Source organism: Protopterus annectens, chromosome 16.part0, assembly GCF_019279795.1.
Source record: "Protopterus annectens isolate FY-2018-M chromosome 16.part0, PAN1.0, whole genome shotgun sequence".
Classification (NCBI taxonomy): domain Eukaryota; kingdom Metazoa; phylum Chordata; order Ceratodontiformes; family Protopteridae; genus Protopterus; species Protopterus annectens.
The window spans coordinates 593713632-593733782 of NC_056750.1; the positions used below are offsets into that span (position 1 = coordinate 593713632).

The 20151-nt window shown below is 43.5% G+C and overlaps 1 protein-coding gene across 4 annotated transcripts in view; it reads right to left on the reverse strand.

Moving 5' to 3' along the window:
- The window catches only part of MAN1B1 (mannosidase alpha class 1B member 1), a 1711419-nt gene that overhangs the window by 957416 nt on the left and 733852 nt on the right, over positions 1–20151 (reverse strand). For all 4 annotated transcript variants that reach the window (XM_044058051.1, XM_044058053.1, XM_044058050.1 and 1 more), the window contains exon 8: positions 290–438. In XM_044058051.1, coding sequence (XP_043913986.1) covers positions 290–438 — 149 coding nt within the window. The remainder of the gene's footprint in view (positions 1–289; positions 439–20151) is intronic.

Here is a 20151-nt window from a genome sequence, read left to right on the forward strand (position 1 = left end):
GCTCTAAAGGGTTTTGCATCCAAACGTGTCTTTTAGTCAGCTCAGCTCAATTTGCTTGAAAGTTTGGGCGTGTGGAAGCTGCCCTAAAGGTTTGGAAGCTGGCCGGATGTGCTCTTGTATCTTTGGCAGGATATGACCCATATAACTAAGGCTACTGCAGTAGTGATCAATATGATGAACATTTACTTGTTTTTAAACACCACCCTCCCCCAGAAGAAATGCAGGCCCTTTTCTAGAATCCAAATACTGATTTCCACTACTGATGCACCCCAAGCCTGGACTCACTCACTGCTTTCTCAAGGAATATGCTGTCTCCTGTTAGATGGTAAGTACTGAGGAGTCCTCCCAGGATACGGATGGTGCTCTCAAACAAGTTCACATCCACATTTTTTTCAAATGACAACTCATTTGCCACCCACTTCTTAGCTTCCTCAAATTCTGGAAAAAAAAAAAAAAACAATTTAGTATATGGCAATCAATTCTGACAGAAATCTCAACAAAGCAGTAAGATCTGCTGGCATAATGGTTTCTGTAAAACATGTGTACTCATTTGCTCAAGCTTTACTTCAGTGCTTTTTCACAAACCAATTTACAAAAACAGAAACACAAACAAGCAAATCTATTATAAGGATGTGTAAATATACATTTTAGGGATAAATGTCATGCTTTCTAAGTGGGGTCTACCTGAGGGGATGGGATAGTGGGTGAACGAGGATGGACCACTGCGTCACCAATGTCTACTGGAGAACTCGCATGAAGAATCTGGTTACAGGAACTAACAAGATTGTTGCTGACGTGGATCCTTAGGCTTGTAAGACCATCCGTGCAGGAGGGGCCTGTTGGAATAACAGTTCTCAGACAGGATTCCTCAGTGTTATGTGGTGTAAGGGGAGAGAAGCTATCTGATCTCTTGTGTTCAGCGGTTTCCTATAAATTCCAGGTTTTGCACAGGAACTAGGTTGGACCTGTTCAGGTTTATGGTGATGCCCAGAGTGTGTGATAACTGGATTAAGTAATCTCTGGCTTGGATTAGTTGATGTATTATTGGGGCAGTAAGCAGCCAATTGTCTAAGCATGGAAACGCCCGGAATCCTTTGAGCTTCGTGTGAGCTGCTACCACTGCCATGCATTTGGTGAACACCAGGGGGGCTGTATTGAGCCCAAAGGGCAGTGCTCTGAACAGAAAATCATTGGCTCCCAGCTGGAAGCACAGATATCTCCTAGAGCGCCCATCTATTTTGATGTGATAGTACGCGTCCTTGTGATCTAGCAAGCACATCCAGTCATCCTTGTGCAAGTCGCAAACCATGAAAAGAACAGCACCAACTACAATGAAAAACACAACCACTGTGGGTAAAGGAACACTGAATTTATTACTGTCACAGATTTAGCGCTTTCGTCCGCTCAATGTCTGGACTTCTTCAGAATAAAAACACAGTACATGCCCAAACACTAAAAAGAGCTCAAAAGACAAACCCCATATTCCCAATTAATGATTAAAGCAATATGCATTCAACTAAAACAATTATGCAACTCACAAGATAGTAAAAACAATGATGGTTAATACTGAAAAACAATGCATCAAAATAAAAAACATGAACACTAAATAATGACATGTCAACTATAATGCTACCATAGATTTCAACTTTAAATAACTTGAGATAAAAATTACATTTAGTCCTGGATGTCACCCAGCATTAACTCTTAAGTTGCCACTTTAACATAAGGAATTCTAAAACGGTGTCATTGGGGACCCCCCCAGGGTCCTGGGTCAAATCTTCTATGACAATGAATTTGAAGGAATGTGTAGGATACATTTTGATATGTCTGAAAAGGGCATTTTGTTAGTCGTCCTTCTTGATGTCATAACCATATTGATAAACATGATATCTGAAGTGCCGGATGGTCTTACCTATATAAAAACAGGTACAAGTCATTACAGACTGCGGCATATACCACCCCCTTACTGTCACAATTTAATTTCTTTCATAACTTAATCATTCCATATCCATGCATGAAAACTTCTGCACCCTCCAACATCACTTCACATTGGGTGCAGTGTCCACATTTACTCATTTTACCTTTGTTGGAACTCCCCAAACTCCTTTCAGTCATAGTTTTTAAACAAGCCTCTTTCTTGTATACTATGTTTGGCCTTTCACCTAATTTACTGGCAACCTCCGGGTCATGTTTGTAAATAGACCAAACATGTTCAATGACAAATTTAATTTCCCTGAAACATCCATTGTAAGGCAAAACCAAAGCTTTGCTGTAATCAACATTACCTTTGTCATGTACATCCTAACTGTATGTGTACTAGTGAAACCCAAAAGGGGCTTGTAAAACCCACCCTGTCTCTCTCTCTTCACTTCATCAAATATTTAATTTAAGAAATCTTGGGGTTAACCTTTTCTGTGGAACATGTCAAATAATTAAGTGCATTCAGCCAAAAACTGGACATCTTCACTCACCGCCCTGGCAAGTCTCACACACTGCCCCTTAACAATTGACTTTTTCTGATGAATGGGATGCCAGCTCTGGAAATACAAATTAAGAGTTGGTATGAGAGGGTTTCCTATACAAGTTGGACTCAAATTTCTTGTCAACCCTATTCTTAGTCAAGGTTACATCTAAGAAGTTGGCTTGCTCTAGATCCACAGTCATGGTGAACTCCAAGAAATCAGTGGAGGAGTTGAGAAATTAGGGAAATGTATCCAAATTGTCACCTGAATCCACCCAAAAAATTATGATGTAATCTATAAAGAGTCTATACAGACGCCAACAATCCTTGAATTCTGACGTGAATAACACATTGGTTTCCCAAAAAGCCATGACTACGTTGGCAAAAGTTGGTGCGCATGCAGCTCCCATGGCAACACCATTGATCTGTCTAAATAATTGCCCTTCAAAATTGATTAAATTGTTCTTGAGGACAATTTCCATGAGTGAACTCAAAGTGACACTTTTGTCATTCCCTATCAGTGTGTAAAGCCAATCTATCCCTCTTCCATGTTGGATAGCAGTGGTCTAAGTTTTTAACATCAATACACACAAAAACTAAGTCACTGCTGTACAATCCATCAGACACCCCATTCAAAAAGTCCCAAGAATCCTTCAGTAATGGAGAATAATCAATAAAGATGCTCTTTAACACTTGGTCAATGTACCTGGCTATAAAAATGTATTTGATCCCATAGCATCAATAATGGGTCTTCAAGGGAGGTTCAACCTAAGATTTATGAATCTTTGGGAGACCAAAAATCGTGGGAGTCCTAGGATGTTGCACTTTCATATACTCTAAGTCACTAAGGGTGATTTGGCAGTTGAGAAACAAATCTTCTAGGGCCATATCAACCCTGTGAATGGCCACATTAATTTCATTTAAAGAAATTTCCTCGTAGTCGGCTGGCAACAGTAATGAAAGGATTTTGTTGATATAATCATCCTTACTCATGACTACAAGGCCACCTCCCTTATCCGGTTTCATTATTCGCAGGGAGGTGTCTGACCTAATATCCTTCAGTAATGTGGCTTCATCACTTGAAAAATTAAAGTGAATAAGAATGGAACATCTCACTATCTTCCTGATTTCTTCACAAAGTTTCAAAAATAGCAACTATGGATGCAAAGGAGGATTGTACGTGCTGGGTCTCCTGTTATTCTGATGCAGTACACTGTCTACACCCGAGTTACCAAACAAAAGACCTAAATTCAATTTCCCGGAAAACAATTTAAGTTATAAAATCTGATCTATTCTGGCCCTTTGAATGGGAACAAAAGTTAGGCCTTTCCGAAATAACTCGGCCCAGCTACTAGAAATCTCACGGCGACTGTAGTTATATATGTGAAAAATCACCTAATGAGTTAGATATAACTGAATATGCTGGTTGAGAATTCAATGCCAATTGTTCCGTCTCCTCGAGTCCATGCATCTCCCCCTCCAACCTTGTTGGTAGTGGTTGGAGCTGTGGTAACCCCCTATTAACAAATCTGACAAATCTAACTATGTTTTTGCTGATGGTAATGGATGTAAGGTGTTTGGGCATAGTGACAATGGGGTCATAATTGAATGAGACTCTTTTGAAGGTGAACAGGCCCCTTTAGACCCACCCCCCCGAGGAGATCAGAAAGGTTAATTAACCAGATGGGGGGGGGCAACAACAATGGTTACAGACAACAGGGTCCCCCCAACCACAGCTCCAACCACTACCAACAAGGTTCATAGGTTTGTACTAGGCTATTAGCCCTAGGGCCTATACAAGACTAGCCATAACAATTCCCTGGCTATTTCTTCCCACACTATTTACTTCCCTGGACCCCTGTCTAGCAGGGCGACTGACGTGATCCCCGGGGTGCATTTCCTTTCTCCCATCCAATCATCAAGGTTCCTTTTGAAGAGGGCCAAAGAGGCACTCTGCGTGACATGTATGGACAAGTCTATTCCAGAGTCTGGGGAGTCTCTGAGTCAGGAACCTATCCCTCCAGCATGTTTTGTTTATTGTGATGACAAGGTTTAGATCCCTGGAGCGTGTGGCTCTGAGGGATTGGGATTTCTTTAAGTGTAGCATGTCCAACAGCTCTGGATTTGACATGGCCTTGTATGTTAAGCAGAGATCGCCTCTGAGTAGACGATATGCGACAGAGTATAGCTGGAGTTTTTTAAGGCAGTCAGCGTAGGGCATCTGCTTTAGGCCTGTGATTCTTTTAGTGAGGTATTTCTGCAGCCTTTCCAGTTGTTGCAGATGTCTTGAGAGGTACATACCAAATGGGTCGTTGTATTCTATAATAGGTCTAATGAGGGATGAGTACAGTGGGACAATGACCTCCTTTTTTCTGGATGAAAAGCCCTTAGTGATGAGGTGTGCCACATAGAAGGATTTCCTGACTGTTGTGGCAATGTGGTTATCGAAGGTGAGACCACTGTCCACCTGTGTCCCCAAGTCTCTTATCACACTTTCGGTGTTTAGTGCACTGCCACCTATGTGGTAATTCATGGGTACATGTTTTTTTCCCAAAAGGGATAACTATACATTTCGTGGCATTGAGCTTGAGCCCATGGATCTGGCACCAAGCATCTGTTTCTGTAAGGCCCTTTTGTAGAGTATCCACATCATTTGGGGATTCAATAATGGCTCCCAGTTTGCAGTCATCTGCGAACTTTGTTAGCCAGAGTCCCTTAGTGTTGACCTGTACTTCAGAGAAGTAGATGCCAAATGAGAGCGGTCCCAGGACTGAACCCTGAGGTACTCCACTTGTCACTTGTCTGGAGCTGGATTTGGAGTCGGCTACTTTTACAGTGTTGGTTCTATTAGTAAGCCAGTTGGCAACCCATTGGGTGACGTAGGGATTAATGCCCAGCTTAGTAATTTTATCCATGATTCCAGAGTGGGGTGGTGGTGTCAAAGGCCTTGGCGAGGTCTAGATAAGCTGTGTGGACCACCTTACCCTTGTCCATGGCTCTGGAGACTGATTTTATTCTTGACATAGTTATAGAATGCATTGTGGTTGTCTTTGGAATCTTTGGCAATTTTATTTTCGTAACTAGCTTTGGAGGATTTTATGAGGGATCTCAGTTTCTTACTGAGGCTGGTAAGGGGTTTTTTTGCATCCTGGGATTTTCCTCTTTTCTGCAACAGTTTCTTCCTTTTGTTGAAATGTTTGTTTATGGCAGGGGACCACCAGATTGGCTTCCTTTTTTGGAAGAGAGCATCTTGGTTTTACTTGGGATGGCACAATTCATGCATGAGTGGATGTGCTCGTACAGTGCCTTAGTGTAGGATTCAGCAGTCGAACTTTCAGTTCCCGTCTGCATGGGTGTCATGAAGTTTGCCACTTCTGACTCGAGTCGCATGAAGTTGGCTTTGGAGAAGTTTTTTATGCAGGCTTCCTTACTGGGGGGGTGGGGGTGGGATGTGGATGTCAAGGGTGATTAGCTTATGGTCAGACCTGACTAATGAGGAGGGTGACCACAGGTGTGGAGCATCGACTTCCCATGTTGGTAATGACCAGGTCTAGGATATTGGAGCCCCTGGCGGGACTATGGATTAGTTGATCCAGGGCATTGGAATTTATGAATTCCAAGAACCATTGGGCAGAGGTGTTGGTACACGAGTAGTTTTCCCAGTTAATGGCAAGGAAGTTAAAATCACCCAGTATTAGGGTGTTTGGTTCTATCTTAACATTTTCCAGTATGTTTAGAAAGGTATAGTGAGAATCTTGGGGCATGGTGGGGGATCTGTAGCTACCTACAATTTGGATTGCAGTCTTACCTAGCGTTAGTTGCACCTGGAGAATTTCAGACGCATTGTGTTGGGCAATTAGCCTGGTGGTGTGAATATCCTTGGTGAATATGGACACTCCTCCACCTTTAATGTTTCGGTCCTGGTTTGGTGGCCGAAAAGTGTGGTAAGAGTTGTAGCCTGGTATTGCAGCGGTGCTCTCTGGAGCCTTGAACCAGGTCTCAGTTACTGCACAGATATCGATGTTCTACATTTTTAGGAGTGCCTCGAGAGAGTGCATTTTGAGGTTTAGACTTCTAGCATTGAGTAGCATTACCTTCAGATTTTGCATGCTTGTATTTGTTACGGTGGTGGTTTTGTCCTTTGAACTTTGCCTAAAAAAGGCACTATGGGGGTGGCAAGAGCCTTAGCCAGTAACCTGAATCCCAGGGGTGACAGGTGCAGACCATTTCTGGCAAAACATTGTGGCCTGTCGATCATGTCATCCCAGGCAGACAGATATTGGATCCCCTTTGAATGACACCAGAAGCTTAGCCAATTGTTGAAGTCAATCATTTTGTCCTTATATTTTGGTATCATTCTGGGTGAAGGCAGGATGCTACTCAGGGCTAGGGTCATACCTGCCTGGGCCACATGATCCGAGAGCTCTTCCATGTCTCTTTTCATGTAGTCCAGGGAGGTACATCTCAAGTCATTCATTCCAACATGGACAATGACAGAGTCATATTTATACTTGTGGAGTGACTTGAGTGCATGTGTTATGTGGCGGATCCTGCTACCTGACAGGCAGCTGACTGTAATTTTCTCCTTGTTCAACCTGGTGAGTGGGACATCAGTGTGCCAGACTATAGAGTCACCTATGACTAAGTGTTAGGTACGTTGTCTTGCTTTAGGGGCTGTTGCTGGGTGGCACACTGGTGCTGTGAGCTATGTGACACTTTGGTTGTGATTGGTGTTTGTTTGCGTTTCAGCTTCAGAGGTCTTTGTTGCTTGGGCAGTTTACAGTTAAGGGCCTCTGCATATGTGGATTTAGTGTTGCTATATGTGGGTGTTGGTGGTGTGGGTTTAGAAGGGCTCTGTGTTGCTTGAGGTGTAGTGTGGGTGTTAACCTTCTCCTCTTGACTGTCTAGCACAATCTTGGGTGGAGAGACCTTTGCTTTAAGTTTGGCCATGTAAGTGCATCTCTCACAGGTTGTAGTGTTGGGTGGTAGGAGGAGAGGGTTGTCTGTGTACATGAGGCAATTGCTGGATTACCCCAGTATGCCCAGATTCACCAGGTGGACAGGAGAAATCACTGGAAGCTGACCCTTGGACATTCCTGGTTTGGTGCTTTTTTTTTTTTTTTTTGTAAAAGTACAGGATCTGTTTTCCCTTACCTTAGCAAGGTACTTTGCAATTATAGGCTGGTTAGTGTCTACGATTAATTTCTCCTTAATAACAAAGAGAGTTGAGTGCTTGTATGAGTTTAAGGGTTCCTAGTGCTTTCCAGCAGGTATTAGAGCAAGTGCTAGTCACAGGGATGCTTAAAGGTAAGATGAAAAAAATGCACACTGCAGTGTGCACTAGAGAAGCTAGATGTGAAAGTAGGTAACTTAAGTTTTACCGGTTTAAAAAGTTAAGGTTTAGTGGACAGTTACTATTTTTAAAACAGCAAGATGGATTGAAAGGGGTGGTTACTTTTGTATTCTGGTACTATGGAATACAGTAGGATGGCCGATAAATGTAAATAGTTGAAGGGAAGTGATTTCAAAAATGATAATTTTGTGATTACTCACACAAGCCAGTCAAAGCAGAGAAGATATGAGATATATGGTCAAATTTACATAAGAGGCAGGCAGCTAGAAAGATGGTGGTATTTAACAAGACAACTGTAACTGGGTGGGAGTTGGAGTGGGAACAAAGGGAGGGGGAGATACACAGACAGAACAATTGGCATTGAATTCTCAACCAGCATATTCAGTTGTATCTAACTCATTAGGTGATTTTCATATATATAACTACAGTCACCATGAGATTTCTAGTAGCTGGGCAGAGTCATTTCAGAATGGCCTAAATTTTATTCCCATTCAAAGGGCCAGAATAGATCAGATTTTATTACAACTTAAATTGTTTTCCAGGAAATTTAATTTTGGTGTTTTGTTTGGTAACTCAGGTGTAGATATAGTATACTGCATCAGAATAACTGGAGATCCAGCACGTACAATCCTCCTTTGCATCCCATAGTTGCTATTTTTGAAACTTTATGTAAAGAAGAAATCAGGAAGATAGTGAGATGTCCCATTCCTATTCACTTTAATTTTTCCAGTGATGAAGTCACATTACTCAAGGATATTAGGTCAGACACCTCCCTGCAAATAATGAAACTGGACAAGGGAGGTGGCCTTGTAGTCATGAGTAAGGATGATTATATCAACAAAAACCTTTCATTACTGTTGTCAGCAGACTACGAGGAAATGTCTTTAAATGAAATGAATGCGGCCATTCACAGGGTTGATTTGGCCCTAGAAGAGTTGTTTCATAACGGCCAAATCACCCTTAGTGACTGAGTATATGAAAGTGCAACATCCTAGGACTCCCATGATTTTTTGTCTCCCAAAGATTCATAAATCTTTAGTTGAACCTCCCTTGAGACCCATTATTGATGCTAAGGGATCAAAGACATTTTTTATAGTCAGGTACATCGACCAAGTGTTAAAGAACATCTTTATTGATTATTCTCCATTATTGAAGAAGGATTCCTGGGACTTTCTGAATGGGGTGATGGATGAATTGTACAACAATGACTTAGCTTTTGTGTGTATTGATTTTAAAAACTTGTATACCACTATCCCACATGAAAGGGGATAGATTGGTTTTATGAATATTTGGCTTTACACACTGAGAAAGGGAATGACAAACGTGTCACTGAGTTCACTCATGGAAATTGTCCTCAAGAACAACATCAGTTTTGAAGGGCAATTATTTAGACAGATCAATGGTGTTGCCATGGGCGCTGCATGCGCACCAACGTTTGCCAACGTAGTCATGGCTTTTTGGGAAACCAAAAGTGTTATTCACGTCAGAATTCAAGGATTGTTGGTGTGTGTATAGATGCTTTATAGATAACATCATGATTTTTTATGTGGATTCAGTTGACAGGTTGGATACATTTCTCCAATTTCTCAACTCCTCCACTGATTTCTTGGAGTTCACCATGACTGTGGATCTATAGCAAGTCAACTTCTTAGACGTAACCTTGACTAAGAATAGGGTTGACAAGAAATTTAAGTCCAACTTTTATAGGAAACCCTCTCATTTGTATTTCCACAGCTGGCATCCCACTAATCAGAAAAAGTCCACTGGTAAGGGGCAATGTGTGAGACTTGCCAGGATGGTGAGTGAAGATATCCAGTTTTTGGTTGAATGCACTAAATTATTTGACATGTTCCACAGAAGAGGTTACCCCCAAGACTTCTTAAATTAAATATTTAATGAAGTGAAGTGAAAGACAGGGTGGGTTTTACAAGCCCCTTTTGGGTTTCACTAGTACACCTACAGTTATTCAGGATGTACACGAAAAAGGTAATGTTGATTACAACAAAGCTTTGGTTTTGCCTTACAATGGACATTTCAGGGAAATTAAATTTGTCATTAAAAATGTTGGTCTATTTTCAAACATGACCCAGAGGTTGCCAGTAAATTAGGTGAAAGGCCAAACATAGCACACAAGACAGAGGCTTGTTTAAAAACTATGACTGAAAGGAGTTTGGGGAGTTCCAATAAAGGTAAAATGATTAAATGTGGACACTGCACCCAATGTAAAGTGATGTTGGAGGGTGCAGAAGTTTTCATACATGGATATGGAATGATTAAGTTACAAAAGAAATTAAATTGTGACACTAAGGTAGTGGTATATACCGCAGTCTGTAATGACTGCACCTGTTTTTATATAGGTAAGACCATTGGGCACTTCAGATATCGTGTTTATCAACATGGTTATGACATCAAGAAGAAGGAAGAACGAAATGCCCTTTTCAGACATATCTAAATGTATCTTGCACATTCCTTCAAATTCATTGTCACAGAAGGTTTGACCCAGGACCCTAGGGGGGTGTCAGTGACACCATTTTAGAATTCCTTGAGTTAAAGTAGCAACTTAGAGTTAATGCTGGGTGACATCCAGAACTAATTGATGTCATTTTCTATCTCAAGTTATTTAAAGTTGAAATCTATGCTAGCATTATAGTTGACATGTCATTATTTAGTGTTCATGTTTTTTATTTTGATGCATTGTTTTTCAGTATTAACCATCACTGTTTTTACTATCTTGTGAGTTGCATAATTGTTTTAGTTGAATGTATATTGCTTTAATCATTAATTGGGAATATGAGGTGTGTCTTTTCAGCTCTTTTTAGTGTTTGGGCATGTGCTGTGTTTTTATTCTGAAAAAGTCGAGACATTGAGTGGACGAAAGCGTTAAATCTGTGACTGTAATAAATTCAGTGTTCCTTTACCCGCAGTGGTTGTGTTTTTCATTTTAGTTTGTGCAACAGTCACAGAATGGACTGAACAGTAACCATTCATAACCTCGACTTCTTTACATAATCATTCAACTTGCTTAGATCCAGAATGGATGTTAAGTCCCCTGTCTTCTTCAGCACTGTCTTCTTTTGAATCCTTTTTGTTCGGCTGGTACCTCCTGGATGACTTTTTTGCTGCAGCTGCTGAATTCCCCGTGCTGACTGCTCTCTCTCACTGGGTGGCACATTGGAGGGGTTCTTGGAGTTTGAGGGAAGAAAAAATGGAATGTAGTAGCCTCTGGATATTATGCTTAGTACCCAATGGTTTTGAGTCAGCTGGGTCCAGGCTTCTGAGTGCAAAGCTAGTTGACCCCCGACTGCATCCAGAGATGGACAGTCAGCCAGTGCTTCAGGAGCACTAGTAGGGCTCATCAGAAAAGGCTTTTCTAAAGACCTGGTTCTCCGGACCCCCTCTGCCTCTAGGGTGGCACCTACTATCAAACCCTCCTCCTTTTCCTCTAAAGGAGGGCTCCCCGGGCGGTTCCTGGAAAAGCCCTTGGGATTTGTGAAACCACATTTTCTTGCCTCTGCACCGATTCCTGGAGAAAGACCTCTGGGGTGCAGAAAATTTGATTCCTACAGCAGAAGGGGTCTTTCCAGTCCTTTTCACTGTGGATGAGAGTATCTCAAACCGATGGCCCAAACAGTGAGAAGCCAAAGGGGTTATTCACAAAGGACGCCTTAAAGGGCTCAGCAAAATCACCAGCTGCTCATGAGGTACCCTCTCTGTCATATGGGAGATCAACCTCATCAATGTGCTGGCGAAGGAAGATATAGTAGTCAGCTTGGGAGAAACTTTTTAAAATTTCTCCCAGGTATGGACTCAGAGAGATGCTGAGAGCTCCATGATCAGATCTCTCTGAAGCTGGGTAAAATGGGCCAAGTAGTTCAACGACCTCAGCTCAAAAGTGGTCGAGGTGTCAATGAGCTTCCCAATCCTGTCCAATGCTGTAGACTTCTTGTTAGGCAGATAGACATTGGCAATTTCTTCTGTCAGTTCTTTCTTAGTGGCTGCCACTACCATGATGACATCAACTATGTGACATTTGCTCCAATGCTTCCTATCTGCCGGAGGCACCAGGAACCTATCAGGTCTCTTGGGTATGGGCTTGATGGTGTCTGGTTACTTCCATGCCTGGCAGGACACCAAATCAACCAGGGGGAGTCACCCAGGACAAAGATAGGCCTGTCCCGAACACCTCCAAGAGCACTGACTCCTCAAAGGAGGTTGGGCAGATCACCCACCTTTTTGCTTCAGGATCTCTAGAACCTCCCCTAAGGAGATGTCCTCAGGTGGATCCTTCCTCCTCATTGAAGTCAGTGCCTCTGATTATGGACGCCATCGGGGAGTCAATATGCCTCCTTTTACGTGTTTTATTTTGAGGGACTTCCTCAGCGGGGTACTCGGGGGGGGGGGTGTCAAAAGAACAGTATCCCTCCTGACCAGGGAGATCTTGGAGACCACTCGGGAAGGGTTGACTCATGGCAGGCTGAACAGGCTCAAGGCCTCAACCCGACGGGGGTACAGGGGCAGTTTGCAGGGCCTGTGGCTATGGATTACCAACCCGGGAGAAGACCCTCTTCCACTACATGGAAAACCGATGGAACGAGAGAAGCCCTGTCCATCTCCCCCCAAAGCCACAGGGGGAAAACAGCCAGGACTCACCCTGGATCCATGGCCTCTGGAAGAGACCGGACCAGAGATGTCAAGTGTCAAGGCGCCTAAGGGAAGGGATGGCTCCCACAAAGATGGATCCAGCCCCACTCCCCTGGCCCCAGCACTGACATCCTGGTTCCAAGACTCGCGCCGCTCAGAGAAAACTGGAACAGCACTAATCAAGGGTAACCTCTGCGTTGAGGAAGGGAGCTTCCCCTGCACCGAGCCTAACACACACTGTAGTCCCAAATCTTTCAACTACAAAACCAAAGGTCAGGTCGAGAAGGAGTTCTGATGGTATGGCCCGAGTACCTCATGGATCCGAAAGGAGATGCAGCAGAGACTACCCCCATCTGGATCTAGGCCTGCAGGAATCTCATCATCCTGTCCATATCCAACTTGGACCAGCTTCCAGAGGATCTGGATGAAGCAGAGGGGAGGGTCATATAGAAATAATGTCTCCTGGATCCAAGGATACTGACAGATCCAATGGGGTAATCAATTTCTTTGGAATCCAGGGAGTCAGATCTGAAGTTTTCTTTGACCTTGTCTTAGGCTCTAGACAGCCTCTTGGGGAGACGGGGAGAGACCTCTCTTCTGCTTCTTTTGTAGAAGCAGATGAAGAAGCCAAGGAAGGGGTCTGAACCTCCAGAGCAGAGGAAGGAAGAAGACCCTTGAGAATCAATTTGCTTCTCCTACCGGCTAATGCTTGCAGATTGAGAGAGGCACAGACAGTGCACTCTGCCTTCAAGTGATCGGCCCCCAAACAATATACGCACTCCTTGTGGGCATCCGATTTTATGCCCACAAGAAGTGTTTAAATCCTGGCGAAGGCTTGTCTGCCATAACTGAAGATAGAGCCTGCCAAAGGCCGCCAAAAAAATGGTAAAAGCTAATGGGTTAACCAATCTACGTTAACAACTTTAAACTTAACAGTTACCTGTAATACTAACAGCAATATTTAACTACCCAACTAATCAGCTATAGCACTATTATTAACTAGAATACTAATATATAAACTTGTTTTTTAGTTAGAGAAACTAGCGCATGCCCACACACTCTAAGACGAGGAAAAGGGAAAATAAAGGAGAGAGGTTGTATAAGAAAAAAACACCATAAATTATCTAAGTAACTACCACAAGTTCAAGAGTACAAAGACCCACATCCTGACGCTGAAGAGGCAAACGAGATCTGAGGTGCTTGGGTGGATGTAGTGCATTATGGATAAGACGGAGGAGCTTGAGAGTCAGATCCAAGTCTGAAGAATGTGGCGGAACTAGATCCGAAGTTTGGCATGGGCATACTGAGACAATGTAGAAAGTGCCTCATGTTTATGGACAGCCCTCTTTCTCCTAGAACATACTTCTACTTGCGAGAAATACATGTACATAAGTAAACTGGAGTCCATGCTCTCTCGTGCCAAAGTCAGTACTCCTAGCAAAGAGGAGATTGCCAGCACACACACCAAGACCACTCACATCACATAGCCAAGCACAACACACACCTATGCAGAGGTCCTTAATAAAAACTCACCAAAACACACTGACAAACATTCCACAAACACCACCAAACACATCACACACAACAGACAACACACCAGTGTCTCACAAACACAGCCCATAAGGCAAAACAATAAACCATCACAGCCCACAAGACATAATAAACCAAACATCCTAGTCAATGGTGACTCAGTTGTGAGACACAACAATATCCTCCTCACCAGGCTCGACAAGAAGGTCACAGTCAGTTGTCTGTCTGGTGCCAGAATCCAACACATCATGCATGCAATTAAATCGCTCCACCACAAGTACAACTCTGTCATTGTCCAAGTTGGTGTGAATGACTTGAGACTTACATCCCTGGACTATATGAAGAGAGACATAATTAAGCTCTCAGAGTATGTGTTCCAGGCAAGTATGACTCTAGCCCTAAGCAGCATCCTACCTTCACCAAGAAGGATACCAGAATACCAACAAAAAATAACTGACTTCAACAACTGGCTTAGTTTTTGTTGTCATTTCAGGGGGGATCCAGTATCTGTCTGCCTGGGATGACATGGTTGACAGGCCTCGATGCATTGCCAGAGACGGCCTCCACCTATCACCACTGGGTTTCTGGATTCTGGCCAAGGCTCTCGCCTCCCCCACTGTGCCTTTTTTAGGCAATGTCCCGAAGACAAATCTTCCAACATAAAAGAGCTGTCAAAAAGCAAACTGAAAATGCTAGGAGCCTTAACCTGAAAATGCACTCACTGGAGGCTCTCCTTGCACTGGAATATACCCATGTCTGTGCAGTCGCAGGATCTTGGTTCAGAGCTGCGGAGTGCACCACGACCTTACTAGGCTATACCTCATCCCACACATTCCCACCCCAAAATGAGGTCAGAAAGACAAAGGGTGGCGGAGTCTCTATCTTCATTAAGGACAGGCACACCTCCAGATTGGTTACCCAGCGTGACGCACTGGAACTACTCCAGGTGCAACTGACAGTTGGCAAGACACCCATCCAAGTTATAGCCAGCTATAGCCCCCCCCTCCATGACTCAGGACACCCACTCCTTCTACCTGGATCTACTTGACTATCAAGGTACCCTATAACACCCTGATCCTTGGTGACTTCAACTACTCCACCATAGACTGGGTGAACTATTCCTGCACTAATGCACTCACTCGACGATTCCTTGACTTCATCAATTCTAATGCACTAGACCAGCTCATCTCATTTCTCACAAGGGGAGATAACATTCTAGACTTGGCTCACACCAACATGGGTGACTGCTACACCAGTCCCATAGTATGTAATTCGCTGGTGAGATCAGATCATCAAACTGTCTCATTCAAAGTTTCTATCCCACCTCCCCAAAAAGTACAGTTTTGTACCTACCATAAATGTAGATGTTCGAGGATCCACATTGCTGCAGTCCTAACTATTGGGTAGTCCGCTGTCCAGTCGGCCCGAATACCAGAGTATATGGCTGACGTCGGTCAGGGCGCATTAGACTGACGTCAGTACGTCAGGGTACTAATGCGCATGACCGACGTCATATCCTCAGTCTTTTCTTGCCCCAGATGTCAGAAGACCCTAAAAAGACAAGGCCCAATATACCTGCACCAAAAATATGTACAATATATACAAAAATATATACAAAAATAGCAGCATATAACCTCACCTACACAACCACCCCTAAACACAGAGGGGAAGGAGGGAGGGTAAATTGGACTGCAGCAATGTGGATCCTCGAACATCTACATTTATGGTAGGTACAAAACTGTACTATGTTCTTCATTCCACATTGCTGCAGTCCTAACTATTGGGTAGAATCCCAAAGCAGAGGTAAGGGAGGCTGGCAAATCATAAAGAAGCAGGAGCTGACAACATGCCTTGCAAAATAGCAGTGGCAAAACCAGCCCTAGACTTAGAGTAGAGAGGAAGGTGATAATGCTTAGAGAAAGTATGCACTGAACTCCAAGTAGCTGCCTCCAAAATATCCTTAGTTGCCACCCCCCTTAGAAATGTTGTTGAAGTGGCAGTAGCCCTAGTGGAATGAGGCCTAATCCCAGCTGGAATCTCCTTGCCATGATGGGAATAACAAAATGCAATGCAAAACCCAATCCACCTAGAAATAGTTTGTTTTGACACAGGCTTGCCCTGCGAACTCAAAGCAAAAGAAACAAACAACTGCTGAGACTGCCTAAAATCCTTAGTCCTGCTTAAATAATAACGCAATTGCCTGTGTACATCTAAAGTGTGCAAAATCTTTTCCCCTTTATTTTGGGGGTCTGCATAAAAAGTAGGCAAATGAATAGTTTGGTTTAAAAGCCACACTAGAAACCACCTTAGGCATAATGGAAGGATTAGTGCGTAATGATACCCTATCCTTATGGAAAATCAAAAGGGCTCTACTGCCATAAGGGCCTGCAACTCAGACACCCTTCTTGCAGAAGTAATAGCCAACAGAAAAGCAGTCTTCCATGACAAGTATTTCAATTCAGCAGTAGCCGCAGGCTCAAAAGGTTGTAGAGTAAGTTTTTCCAACACAAAATTGAGATCCCAAGCAGGAGTAGGAGCTCTTGGGGGTCTTATATTCTTTGCCCCTCTAAGAAACTGCTTGAACAAAGGATGCGAAAACAATGGTGGGTCACAATCATAGTGAGCTGAAATTGCTGCAGCATGAATCTTAATGGAAGAGAAGGACAAACCTTTGTCCAATAACTCAGTAAGATATTGAAGAGCCACACTCAAATTAGGCTCAGAAATCTCCAAATTCTTTGCTGTACTCCAAAATAAAAACCTCTTCCATTTTTCTGCATACACTTTCCTTGTACTAGGTCTTCTAGCTTCCATAATCACATTTAAAACTTGTTGAGGAAGTTGAGACCTGCTGTGTTTCAACACAGAATATGCCAGGCTGTTAGATGAAGAGAGTGAAGCTTGACATTGAGCAGATGACCGTCCTTCTGAGATAACAGATGTGGAATCAAAGGTAAAGGCCATGGAGGCTTCCTTACCAGACTCCTTAGTAGTGGGTACCAGTGTTGCGAGGCCAATCTGGAGCTATTAAAATCATCCTTGGCTTGTCTTGTCTGACCTTTAAGAGCACCTTTGGAAGAAGAGGCAGAGGTGGAAAGGCATACACATGAAGATTTTTCCAACTGAAAGAAAGAGCATCCACTTTCCAAGCTGTGTGATGAAACCCCTTTGTGCAAAACTTTGGCAGCTGGTGGTTTAGTGGAGAAGCGAACAGATCTATGTCTGGAGTTCCCCATGACACTGTCAGTTTCTGAAATACATGAAGATCCAGTTTCCACTCGTGGGGATCCATGATTTGTCTGCTTAACACATCTGCTAAGGAGTTCTGTGCTCCGGCAGAAACCTTGCCTGAAGAGTTAGTTGCAAGCTGGCGCAGTCTCCCATAAAATCATTGCTTGCCTGCATAGAGGATAAGAATGTGTTCCCCTTGTTTGTTGATGTACCACATGACAGTTGTGTTGTCTGTTAGAATCAACACCTGCCCTGGAAGAAGTAACTCCTTGAAAGCCATTAATGCAAACTGGACTGCTAACATCTCCTTCATGTTGATATGTAGATGCTGTAGTCTGGCAGGCCACTTGTCTTGTATCCACTTTCCATTTAGATGAGCTCCCCAAGCAATGTCCGAGGCATCTGTCGTTAAAATCTGACTCGCCTCTGGCGGGTCACAGAGAGTCCCTTGTTTAGGTGACATTCCTGAGCCCACCACAAAAATTCTTTTTGAAGGCAAGGTATTATTTGAATGACAGTGTCCAAATCCTGGCAGTGCTGTGTCCATACATTTTGAGATACCATTGCAGCTTCCTCATATGCAGTTTGGCATTGGGAAGCACCAGAATACAAGATGCCATGAACCCTAATGCTTGAAGGACTGTCCTTGCAGTCAGCACGGACTGATGAGATAGTTGATGGAAGTAAAGGGATAGACTCTTTTGTTTGTCCGGGGTTAAAAGGCCATCTGGGCTGCTGTATTCAGTCTCACACCCAGAAAGCACATGTCTTGAGAGGGTACTAGACTGGACTTTATTTCGTTCACAGAATACCCTAGGCATCTTAGCACTGCTATAACATATTCCAGATGCTGTAGAAGGTCTTCCTTTTCTTGAGCCAGAATCAGGCAGTCGTCCAAGTATGGATAGATTTGAATTCCTTTTAGCCTGAAGTAAGCTATCACTGGAGCCAGAACCTTTGTGAATACTCTGGGCAGTAGATAAGCCAAAGGGCAATGCAGAGAACTGATAATGAGAATTTCCAGCTCGAAACGCAGATACTTCCTGCAACTTAGTCTTATAGGCACATGAAGGTAAGCTTCCTTGAGATCTAAAGTTACCATCCAGTGATCTTTGCCCAGCAGAGGTAAAAGCTGTTGTAACGTCAACATCTTGAACTTGGGAATGTCCAGATAAGTGTTGAGGATAGATAAATCCAAAATTGGTCTCCACGTGTTCCCCTTCTTTGGTACTAGGAACAGGCGAGAATAAAATCCTAGGCCCCTTTCTGATACAGGGACTGGCTGAATGGCCCCTATTTGGAGTAACAGAGAAATTTGCTTGTGAGCCTCTTTCCTTTGTGGAGGAGGAACGTCTGGCATGCCTTTGAAAGGGGCAATGTATGGAAATAAAACCTGTAACCGTGGTGAATGATATCCAACACCCATCTGTCTTGAGTAATTAAATCCCAATTTTCTTTGAAAAGAGACAGTCTTCCTCCCAAAGGAGCTGCCAGGCGAGAATCTACTGGCAGCTGAAAAGGCAGGTCATTGGGTCTGTTTACTGAAAGGACTGACCCCTGCCCTCACCAGAAGTCTGAGCAGGTGAACTCCTGTTCTAGGCCTAAAGGAACCTTGAGCTCTGCCCCTACCACGTCTAGACCTACCCCTAGACTGGGAATCATAAGCAGGATATGTCCATCCCTTAGTAGGCCAATTTCTACTAAACTTCGGTGGCTGCACCTGCAAAAAATCTTTAACAGTTTGCATAGACTTAGCTTTGTCCTCCATCTTCTTTAAAACTGCTTCCACAGGCGAACCAAACAACACATCAGACTGTAAAGGAGCATCCAAAATCCTTGTCTTAACATGCTCAGCTAAATTCTGATCCCTCAACCAGGCATGCCTGCGAAGAACAGAACTAGTGGCAGCCACCCTCGAGGAGGCCTGTACAGCATCAAAACCACATTGCAAAGAATGCTTACCCACTTGTTCAGACACATGAACTAAATCCAGCAACTCTTTACACTCAATACCTTCCGCCAAAGCATCCACCTTAGATTTCAGTTGTGAAAGGAGATAATTTTGATATTTTAGCATGTGAAACTGACAATTCAACGCCCTCATGGCTAAAGTGGAAGAAGTATACACTTTCTTTCCCCATCTATCCAAAGCCCTTGCCTCTTTATCAGTGGGAACAGGGTTTTTAACCACAGAGGCCTTAACACCTTTAGGTCCCTGAGAAATAGTTTCCGGGTCTGCCCTAGGACTCTTAAAAGATACTTATGAGCTTCAGGCACCCTATAGTACCTATCAGGTTTAACAGGAGCAGGAGGCAAAGAATCAGGGTTCAGGGAAGCTTCTGCAAAAACATCTTCCACCACATTCAACACAGGAGGTATAGCTAAGGGCCTATGCTGGGGTAAAAACAAGAATTCCTAAGCCTTTTCCTGGAATCAGAGTAATCCTGGCCTTCCCATTTAAAGTGCTCCCTCATGGAATGCAGAGTCTCTGAAAATGAAAAATCCTCAGGAGGAGAAGCTGTAGGAGTGGAATCATCCACATCAGAATCAGAATAAGGAGGATACTCCTGCAAATCTTCCCATAGAAGACTCAGAAGCCTCTGAACACTGTTCAAAACTATCAAACTCAGGTTCCACCCTAGGCCTCTTATCAGGAGGGGGCATAGAACCTCTAATCATAGTAATCAAATCTTCTGCCATTTTAAGCATATGTTTCTTAGGCACAGAACCTGAAGTGCTAGGAGAAGCCCCCACTGAAGCTAAACTTGGCCTACCTCTCAAAGAAGTTTTGGAAACAGAAGGAGAGGCTCTAACTACCTTGGGAAGAGAGGGAAGAGCAGTTACCTGAGAAGCCCCCTCAGCCTGGCCTACTTCCTGAGAAGGCACATCCTGTAACAGTAAAGTCTCTGCCTGAGACTCCAAAGAAACTCCTGGC